Source organism: Platalea leucorodia (genome assembly GCF_965183815.1).
Source record: "Platalea leucorodia genome assembly, chromosome: 2".
NCBI classification, from domain to species: Eukaryota; Metazoa; Chordata; class Aves; order Pelecaniformes; family Threskiornithidae; genus Platalea; species Platalea leucorodia.
In genome coordinates this window covers 75,215,284-75,226,044 of record NC_138824.1, presented here as the reverse complement: position 1 = coordinate 75,226,044, position 10,761 = coordinate 75,215,284, and the positions used below count along the sequence as shown (strand labels likewise).

General features: G+C 41.7%; 1 protein-coding gene across 5 annotated transcripts in view; it reads left to right on the top strand.

The window, feature by feature from the left end:
* Positions 1 to 520: 520 nt before the first annotated feature.
* The window catches only part of ASMTL (acetylserotonin O-methyltransferase like), a 28,112-nt gene continuing 17,871 nt past the window's right edge, over positions 521 to 10,761 (top strand). For 3 of the 5 annotated variants that reach the window (XM_082305096.1, XM_082305095.1, XM_082305098.1), the window contains exons 1-6: positions 521 to 651; positions 2,322 to 2,453; positions 4,278 to 4,325; positions 4,967 to 5,031; positions 7,054 to 7,115; positions 8,461 to 8,569. In XM_082305096.1, the coding sequence (XP_082161222.1) occupies positions 559 to 651; positions 2,322 to 2,453; positions 4,278 to 4,325; positions 4,967 to 5,031; positions 7,054 to 7,115; positions 8,461 to 8,569 (509 nt within the window). In that variant the 5' untranslated portion in view covers positions 521 to 558. The remainder of the gene's footprint in view (positions 652 to 2,321; positions 2,454 to 4,277; positions 4,326 to 4,966; positions 5,032 to 7,053; positions 7,116 to 8,460; positions 8,570 to 10,761) is intronic. The other 2 variants (XM_082305097.1, XM_082305099.1) reach the window with 2 other exon arrangements.

Below are 10,761 nucleotides of genomic sequence, written 5' to 3'. Positions count from 1 at the left end.
CCTTCTTCCAAAGGTGGTAGGCTCTCCTTTTTTTCCTGAGTTCCAGCTAATAATAGTTCCTTCTAACCGAAAAAGTTAATGATATCGCCTCTTTGCCAAATACTTCATTCAAGAACTACTGGCGCAGGGGAGGCAGGGTGCTAAACGCGGCTCCTACGAGGCGAAACCGGCCTGCGGTGCCTGGCCCTCTCCCCTTGAGCCTGCCGTTTGGGGGGTACAGCCAAGCACCGGCGGAGTTACCCCGCCCTCACGGCGCTGCGGCCGCCAAGCCGCCTTCCCACACGCCGAGCCCGACAGGGGCGGCCGCCCGATTGCCCGAGGCTGCCGAGGCCCAGAGGCCGAGGCGAGGGCCGAGGGGCGGGCCGCCGGTCGGCCGGACCCGCCCCCCTCCCCGGCCCCGAGGGCTGCCCGCCCGCCTTCGCCCCGCCGGGCCTCCGCGGCTCGCTGGGACGGTCCCGGCCCGGCTCCGCCCCGCGGGCCCGGCGGCGTATAAGGCCGCCGCCACCGCCCCCTCGCCCAGGTCTGCGCGGAGCGGGAGGCGGAGGCGCGGCGGCCGCCATGGTGTTGAACCCGGTGCTGGGGAAGCTGGCCAGCAAGCGGGTGGTGCTGGCCAGCGCCTCGCCGCGCCGGCAGGAGATCCTCACCAACGCGGTGAGTGCGGGCGGGCCGCTCGCCTCGCCTGGGCAGGGGAGAGGGCCGGCGGTGCGGCCCCTCGGGCCCCCCAGCCCCAGGCGCTGCGGGCTGCGCGGGCAGCGGCCGGCCGCCTGCCGCCGGGCCGGGCCTGCGGGGCCCGCCGCCTCCCGGCCCTGCCGCCCGTCAGCTCCCGGGGGCTGGTGGCAGAGGGCGGGCACAAGCCCGAGCCGTGCCCCCTGCCGCAGCTGGGTTTGCTCTGTTCGGGGGCGGCGGCGGCGGCCCCACCGCCGGCCTTGCCCGCGCCCGCCTGCCGGCCTGGGCAGCGGCCTGCAGGGCCGGCGGCCTCGGCAGCTTCCGAACCGCCGGGCCGGCCGGCTGCCGTCGCGGTTCTGGCCCCTCAGCTGCACCCCGGCCTACCTGTGAGGTTTTTGTTTGGGTTTTTTTGTTGTGTTTTTTTTTTTAATCCCAGTTCTCGGTCAGGTTTTCTCTGTAAGCAAGTACATGTGCGTCCGCTTTTTATATAATCAGATGAATATGAGAGTGGATTAAAGTATTTGGCTGACAGGGAGATGGTGTAATCAAACAAATAAAAAGACTTGCTCAGGCTGAAAAATGCCAGCGTAATTACTTCTGGCATATAATAGAAAAGTTTGGAAGGTCTCACAATAGACTGAAGTAATTAAAAATGTACTTCCATTGCCATTACTTTGGATGCTTAACACCTAAACTTATGAAAATTCGCCTTAGGCTTCTGAAACGTATGAAAACTTCATGGGATTAGTACTATGAGTGGGGACGGGAGGCAGTGGGAATAAGGTAGCTGTTTCTTCCTTCTGTGAAGCACTTGTGGTGCACAAAGGAAGCCGTGGTCCGTAATTCAGTTCATTCAGCCCCTGTGGAGGAATATGTTGACCTCACTGGGCAGGCTGCAGGAGGCTATGGAACAGCACTGGACTGTTGTAATGCATCTTTTTAGATTCAGGTTGCTTAGTGTTATTATTATTCATGGCAAAAGTTGAACTTAAATGGGAAAAAGTATATTCTTTTCAAAATACAGAGATATGGAGAAGCACCAAGGTTCAAGCATGCACTGAGTTATTAGAAACATAATTTGTCTGCTGGGTATAGTAAATTTACAGGTATAACATGGAGGCAAGAAGTAGGAAGAATAGGTTTTTTGACAAAACCATACAGAAACGGGTTGGTTCTTCTTGTTTTCTGTTTCTCACATGTATAATAACACATAAAGTGTGGGTGGTAAAGCACCTGTAAGAATGTGTACTCTTAGTGCACAAGTAGTGCTGTGGATGGATTCAATAAAAAAAAAATCCAGCAGTAGAGTAGTCTGTTTATGAAGTGTGTAAGTTTTATACTTTTAGATTTTTATAGGAGAATAATGGTGAAATTAATAATGCGATTAGGTTCTAATAAATAATAAGGGTAAAATCAAGGAAGGACGCCAGTTTAAAAGTTCTTTCTGGTTGGGTTTTTGTTTTGGACTGCTTGCAAATGATATGTATACACCAAACACTGTAATAGAAGCACTGTTTTTTCCCCTGTGCGTTTGGGGTGGCAGAGTGTGTTAAAGTGGAAAGAACAAAAATCAGATTTGTCGCTTGCTTAATATGTCTTGGGAACAACCTTTAATAACAAGATGAGGTTGACTGCATTGTTTTCCTTTGTTACAGGGCCTGCGGTTTGAGGTAGTTCCATCCTGGTTTAAGGAGACACTTGAAAAGTCATCTTTTGCAGCCCCTTATGAGTATGCTGTGGAAACAGCAAAACAGAAAGCTCTTGAAGTAGCAGACAGAATGCATGTAGTAAGTTACCGGCTATTTCAGCAATGAGATTTTTGTCTTTTAGGTGGTACATGTTACTATGACTTAATTTGCATGTGCTTCTTAGGTGGTCTCTGAGTGCATTTTCCCCACTAAAGGGAAATGGAAGTTTTCTGTCATTTGTGAAAGATAGCTTCCTGAAATTAACTCACCTAATCAAAAGAAGGTCTTGTGCCTGCAGTTCGGGCTTGCCACAAACAGAAGTGGCCTGCATCTCTTGTCATCAGCGCAGCTACTCTTGCTTGGGATATATACTTGGTTGTTTCTTCCAACAGTCGGGTATGTGGCTGGATCTTATCCTGACACAGGACCTGTTCATTCCAGGTATTTGTTGACTGTGGAGGCAGATTCTGTAGAAAAACACACTGATGTGAATCCAGTGCTTTGCTGTAGCTTTCATTGAACAGTAGTTCAGTTGAAGAATTGTGACAAGGGAATAGCTCAGAATTTGCGAGTATAGAGGTGCTGGGGGAAAGCAGAAAAAGATGACACATTCTGTTTTAAAGCATTGTGGACAAAGAAACAGGGAATTGCATTTTAAGAAGGGAGAAGCTGATGTGATTTCAAGTTCTGTAGTCAAGGCATCCATTTTGTATCTTAAATGTTACCAAAACTAGTGGTACAACTTACACCATCAGTGGCATATTTGACTTCTGCCCTTAGCTGTGATCACTGTGTTTGAGCACATAAGGCTGTTCTCTACCAGAACCTATTTAGAAGTCTAGCTGATAAGGTCTCACAAAATGTACCGTAATAAATTCTTAATGTAGCTCTGAAAGAGAGGAGGAGGTTTGTTGAACCTATACTGATGGCAGAAAAGGAATGTCGAACACTTTAAACCAACACTGTTGCCAGATGTCATCATTCTTCAAAGCAAATATTGCATGATCTCCAATGTAAATCGTTATCCAGGTTTCCGTCGACTTTTCAGAGACTCGTGTGACATTAGGAGAGTGGATCTTAAACCCAGCCTCGCTGACTGACTTATATTGGGCTTTCATTGCAAAACACTATGCTGGCGATAAGCGAGTTCAGTGGATCTCAAAATGCTTCTTCATACTAATGATAGCTTTAGTTAGTTCTACTGTTTAAAGCACATCAACAGCCTTTCTATAGAAGAATCACCTCCCTACAAAGTTTTTAATATAATGATCACAGTTACAGACAAGTTTCCTGTCTTGCTGTACTAAATAATAACTATGTACCTCATAACATGCAGGTAAATCAAAACTCAGCTGTAAGAACAGATTACAGTTTAAAGCCAGGAAGAGGCTGCAAGGAATCTTTATATAACCCCTACCTCTCAGTTCCCCAGAATGGACCATATGTGTTCCCTTTTGAGAGAGAGAAGCAAAGTGTAGCTAAAGAAAGTTTGGAGGTTTGTTTTTTTTTCAGCAAAACTTGGCTTGGAAAAATGATCCTATAGGGCTTCAACACTGTACTCCCTGATTTCCATACACTGGGCACTTCTTTAAAGGAATTCTGTGTGCCATCTTGAAGATCAGGTTGACCTTTGAGAGTGCAGTTATTTCTTTGCTGAATACATTTGTTCATTAGTAACATATTTGGGCAAAATCGTGACCTGATAATGGCCAGCTCAAACCTCCTGTTTTCCTCACTTTTATGGTGATTTAAATGATTACTATTTTGTAAACGGTGCAAAAGGACAAACAGCGTCTTATGTTCAGGTCAGTGTAGAGCCCTACCTGTAAACCAGCAAACTTACATTTTCTTACCTTAAGTTTTAAAAGGTTTTGTTCTTTCTACCTCTTTTGAGAAATACCTTCTTTCTTTATGCCTTTGCAGAAACACCTGAGAACACCTGATGTTGTCATAGGAGCAGACACTATTGTGGTAAGAAGTCTTACGTAGTTTAGCATTGTTTTATTTTATGACAAGCGTAGAAAATACTTGTATGTTTAGATTTAAAGTTAAAGTCTGAAAACTATCTTCACTGAGAAGTTATACCTGCAATATGATGTGTCTCTTCAGTTTTGTGGGTGCGGGTTTTAGTTTTTTTTTCCCAACAAGACAATTTTTGGTATCTTGAGTGGTAGAAGCCTTGCTGCTGTTTTTGCAGAGACACTAGTATTGCATAAGTATTGCCTTGGATTCTCTAGTATGTAATGGGAATTCTTTTCTCAGGCCACTGTTGAATGTCAAGAAGTCCTGATTATGTGAACTGCTCAATGTTGTGCCTTGTAGTGGCCATCACTTTATACCTGTCATCTCCACAGAGACAGTGAATGGTTAAGGACAGAAGAAGTTGAATTTCTGTTTTGTTCTAGAGCTGCAGCCACTGGAGGGTAGAGTGTTGCACTCATTATGTGCTTGACACTAAATTGCCTGTTGTACCAAAGGACCTGTGCTTCTTGCTCTACTCTGTAGACTCATGTTTGAAGCCCTGGCTGAAATTATGGTTTAAATGTAATTTCTGACCTCAGTTTCTGAAAAGTAAGAAAAAGCAGCACACTCACTCTGTCTTTCTGTTTTAGACTGTTGATGAGCAGATCCTGGAGAAACCAGTTGATAAGCAAGATGCATATAGGATGCTGTCCAGGTCTGTAGTTTTAAGTCAGATTCCAAATGTGTGTATTAAGCTGTTTTAAAAGGAGCTGTACAGATTCTTTGATGTATATGAAAAACTCTGTGGACATAAATTTTTCAATCATTTTTAAATAGCATAAGCTAGTTCCGCCACTGAAAAAGTTAGACCTGCTTTTATGTTACCTACAGCTGCTTGCTCTTGCCCTTTCACTTTAGGAAGCTGTTCAGGGACATAATGAACCATTGTGTTTTCACTTGGGTTAGTTTTCAGTGTCGCTTATCACAAGACTATGTATGCTTCAGCTGGTACCGGAGGGGGAGATGGAGAGAAATCATGATGGGAAAGAGAACAGAACCATCATAGAAGTGGTTTGAGGCTTGACATTTAATGGAAGAATATTGTGTGTACAAGAAAGGACATGGTGATACATGTCCATGGGCAATTGCTTTGAATTCTATAGTTTAACTGAGGAAGAAAAATCTTACTTCCATCAGTGTTCTCCATGGATGGTGGGCCGGTGTTTTTTGAGGCTTCTGCTTTTTTCCTAAAGGATACTCTTCCCTACAAACTTAATGTTATCTTGTAGCACTCTCTTTTTTAAGAAACACCAACTAAATAACTCTAGTCACCTCCTTTCTGAAGGATGAGATGTGATGAATCTACTAGTCACACTTCTGTTTTGTAGGGGGAATACAGAAAAGGTGCGCTGCTTGTTTCACCAGTTTACATTCTAACTCGGGCATCTCCTAAAGCCAGGATGCAAGTGGCTTAGTAGTCTTTGGATAGTAAGTCTGTTTTAGATTTATTTTTTTTTATTGATGACTTAGAGTGAATTTTTGATCCTTCGTGGCATGTTACTGACTTAAAAGTAGTAGTCTTAAAAAAAAAAAAAAAAGTGACAGCAGCATATGTTATTAGTAGGAGATTCCCAAAGGAGCCTGTTTGGCAAGAGAATTCTCACAACTGTTTGTGCTTGAAATGATGTCAAGTTTGGTTAGTTCAAAAATAGGACTTTTTTTTTTAACAGCGCTTAGTCTGCTCCTAACACACGCAAATGTTTTGGCCTTTTTTTTTTTTTTTTAAGTTCAGTAGGTTAGTCTCTTAATCATGGATATGAAATACACTTAAAATTTAGTTTTTTAGAACTCATCTTAATTTTGTTCTGTATGAGCAAGAAAAAATGCAGACGATATATATTTGCATATATCCAAGGTGTCTGCTTAAAATTTTCACTCAGTGTTTCATCTTACAGTTTATTATGTGGAATCTTGTGGGGGATAGTAAGAGTGTGAGATGCTTCTGATCATATCAAATTGTAGCCTGGCTAATCTCTAGGAAACTATACCTTAATTAGTCTCTTCAAAGATTCAAGTTCTCATGGTATTATACTTCCATTGCTTACACATTAGATTAATAAATTTAAAGCCCTCAAAATTAATCGGCCACAGTGTGGCGCTCTGAAGCCACCACAAGAGAGAGCACATGGGTCTGGGGTAAGTGAATATAGGCTGTCTTCCTCTGCACTCTGCACCTGTTACTCTTACTTGCCATGGGATCCCTGGGGGCCAGTCTGGATTAAATGAGTAAGTTAGCTCTAGTTGCCTATCACTTGTTTAGTCTAAGTTGGATCACCTAGCTATTTACTGCCAGCTTTCAGTGAAGGTGCCTGTAATGGTAGTGTTTATACTGATTGGTTTTTTCTTATGCATTTGAAATAGTCACTTCTCGTTATGTACACTAAATAAGCTGATACCATGGACTACTTTTCCAAATTGTGGACATCGGTACAAGTGAGATTTTGGAGACTTGAAATGACCGAATCTCTTTATAGTATTTTTTTGTTTTGCCAATGTCTTTTCACCTATCATTGAAATAAAAAAATAAAATAAAATGTATTTATTTAGGATACATGTCAAATGGTGTATTAACATAATAGTCTGTTTCTCAGGCTGCAGCAACATAATCATGTAGAACACTTTTGCACATGACAGATTTCGTAAAAGTGTTGCTTAATGCACATTTTTTCCCTGGCAGGTTGAGTGGGAAAGAGCACAGTGTGTTCACAGGAGTGGCTATTATACATTGCAGCAGTAAAGGTACATGTGTCATTTTATTAAAACTCGGTATTTTCATTAAAAATTATTCTCAGAAGGGCTTGTACAAGTGAAGAAAAAGGATGGAAATTGTGCTTAACTCTTGTAACAGGAATAGTCAGTGATCCAGTATCCTTACTAATATGCTAGTACAGTAGAAAGAGAGCTGCTGCAAAAAGTAAAACATGTTATCAAGGGGTTCCTGTGAGCACTCCAGCAAGAATAATAATGCCTTTCATTGCTTACTCTCAGAAAACACTGAAAGCGCACACAGCTGCAGTACTGATGCTATGACAGCACGTCTGATTTGAAGTTTACAAATTTAAGCCACATCATATTTAGATGAATAAAAATACCACAAGTCTGCATATTCCCCAAGTGATGCAATCAATGGAAGAGTTTTCTAGTATACATTTTTAGTTTTAGTTTATAGTTACAGTGCTGTTGTTAAGTACCACATATATGTTACAGATGGAATTTTCATCTTGAGCTGATTGATTTTTATTTTCTTTTTATCAATACTGAAAGATGTAGTAGTCTTGTCTTCATATGCAACAACTTTTTTATTTCATCTGGGTCATTAAATGTTTTTTCAACACTAATACTATTAGCAGTTGGCTAGTATTCTTCCCTTGGTCTGTCCTGTGGGTCTTTCTTACTCCTCAAGAATTTCCACTGCTGTCAGAACACTGGTAACAGGAGATGCTGACATGTTTTCAAAAAGCCTCCATCTGCAATGATAACCAGATTCACAGTGTACCACATGCAACAGGGTCCACACCCAGGTGTGCAGTGCTTTAGTGCACCTCTGGCCTTCTCTCAACCACTTCTAGATACAGAAGTCTGAAATAATCTTGTTATTTCTTGAGAGATGGTATGAAAATGACAGTGATGGCTACAGACGGGACTGCTGGATGCCTGAGTTTGCAGTACAGATACAGCTGCACATTCACATTCAAGCATTTGCAATAGCTACATGTTTAACTATGATGTGTTGTTAAGAGTTCTTTGACAACAGTCATTAAGTTAGAAGGGTGTTTGTAGCATATGCTGGATGTGTATGCTAGCTCTGCATAAGCATTGGTAATTTAAAAGTGCATCCCACACAGGGAGAGCAACCTGTTAGCCCCAAGACAGGACTGCAGAGGTTGAAAATGCAAGCTTTTACTTCTTTGGGGAAGTTATGAGTCCAGTGTCCCTAAAGAGCATTATTAGTCATTTCATACATTTGTGTAGTGTCTTTAATTTTTCCCAAGCAAAAATGTCAAATGAATATGAACTGAAATAAAACTGATGTGCTCTCTAAACTACAATTTCTGTTTCTAATAAGACCTCTTCCTTTCTGTAGATAATCAGCTAGAGACAGAAGTCACTGATTTCTATGAAGAGACTAAAGTAAAATTTTCTGACCTGTCTGAAGAGCTCTTATGGGAGTACATTCATAGCGGGGAGCCAATGTAAGTAAGACCCTGAAGCTATCACACAGTACTTGAAAATAGGCCTTAGGGTATGTTGTTAGCCACCAGCATAAAACATTTTTCCTGTATTCTGTGAGATTTTTCTGTTTGTATATGATAAATTATAGTATGGGTGATGCAAGGTGGGTATTCTGTTCTTCTTATCTAGAACTATCATTCCTCCAGGGAGAGTGAGCTACCTTTTTGGTACCCTAACAAATTTGAAAAGCGAAGACTGAAATACTCTGGATTAGAGCAAGCACTCATACAATATATGATTATCTCTCTGTTAGCAGAGGCATTCAGGGAATTTGGATACTTGAGACAATGGATAGTTCTCATTATAAAACAGGTGAACAGAGTGAGCATTGGATAATCAGGGTATTGGAGAACTTTACTGAAAGAAGCTAGAACTTGGTTTATTTAGTTTATCAAAATTGCACTGCTCTGATGCAAGAAACGCCAGCTTAATTTTCACTTACTCTTGTGGCCAGCTTATACATGTTCTTACGCCATAATTGTCTCTCAGCTTACGTGTTTCCTCTACCTTTGCAATATACTAGTTATTTACAGACAACATTGATTCCACAGAAGAAAAAGCATGAGAACAGAATGCCTAACTACTCCTAAGATGAAGTTGGCTAGGTTGTTTAAAGGAGAAAAAAAAAAAAAAAAAGGAAAAAGTACTTATTTGGACACAAGAAGGGAATGTTTGTGACTTTATGGAATTTGCCTTTCCTTTGTGTTAGTTGAAGCTTAGCAAAGACAAATCAAGTCATAGTTAGCACTATGGACTGCATAGCTGGTGATCTGAGGTGGACTTTTGACTCTGTACCTTCAATTCTGGCTGTGTAAGAATATCAGTTGTGGCGTTTTTTACACTCATTTGTGCTATAAAACAATACAGTCATGTTTTACTGGGGAAAGATGAACCAGTGTAGACTTTGGATTTATTTAAGTGCCTGTGTGTGAATGAGGCATACTTTCTGAATGCGTAAGGTTCCCAGCTTATTAAAGAGAGTGAAGCAAAATTGGATTATGCAGAGAAGAATCTTTTGGCAAGACTGCAATTTGGAACAGAAATTCCTAGTTAGGATTTTGGAAGGTGATCTTTAGTATGCAGCTGATCAGAAAGTTGCAATTTGAAGGAGAAATGACCATGGATTTTTAGGAAGAATGTCAGGTTGAAAAATATTTTTGAATATTCTGATTATTTCCTCTGGAATAAAATACGCTTTAGTAGCGCTGTGCTGCAGCAAAATGGCTCACGAGCAGCACTGGGTAATTCTGTTCATTCTGCTAAGCAGGATGTGGGACGGCAAGGGTTTCTGAGGGACCAAAGGTTCAGAGAATGTATTTCATTACTTTCTGGAGCAGAAGCCAATCAATCTTTATTCATACAATCAAGAGGAAAGGAAGCATTTGCTCCAGCCTTGGGAAGCAACTACAAAATATCATGCCCTATAAATTTTGCAAAACAGTAAGGAGAAGTCTCTCAAAGGGTTTATTTTCGTTGGGTTTTTTTGTCCCCTCCTTCATGGCCACTCATACTGGTTACACATTTATGTACATACAGGTTTTTCTAAACACTATTGCAGTTGAAGTGACTATTTGTTTCTTCTTTTTAATGGCGACTTAATTTTGTGAAATCATACAAGACTTAATGATCCCATGAAAAATTAAAAGAAAGTTGACTCTCTTGTGCTGTTGAGGATTGGATTGAATTCTTTTTATAGCAGGGACAAAATTGGCATATAGTAGTTTAAAAGTCAGACATTGACACAGGAACTAATTCTAAAAGTATATAGCTGACAAAGTATGAACAAGGGAGGAAGGAAAAGCACAATCTCTAGGTAGACTGTGATGAGGCTACAAAAACCCTAAAAAATTTTGGCTGCAGAAAGATGGCCTTTCCCTTTCTGTTTTATTCCTGTTCCTCTTAACAGCCAAGGATTTTCCTGCTGGCAGGGTCTCTTTCTTCTTTTCTGGCCCTCTCTGTAGAAAGAGGGCTGGACCATAGTAATCCTAACTGGTTTGGGCTTGTGTAATGACCAGACGTGGTTTCTGCCAGCCTCTTTGACCCAGCTTTTTATTTTGTAATCTTTCCCTTGTGAACAACTTCAAGTCTGAAGATCCTCTGTGGTTTTTGGTAGCTCTGCTCTGAATGGTGGCAATGAAACCAAAGGACCCTA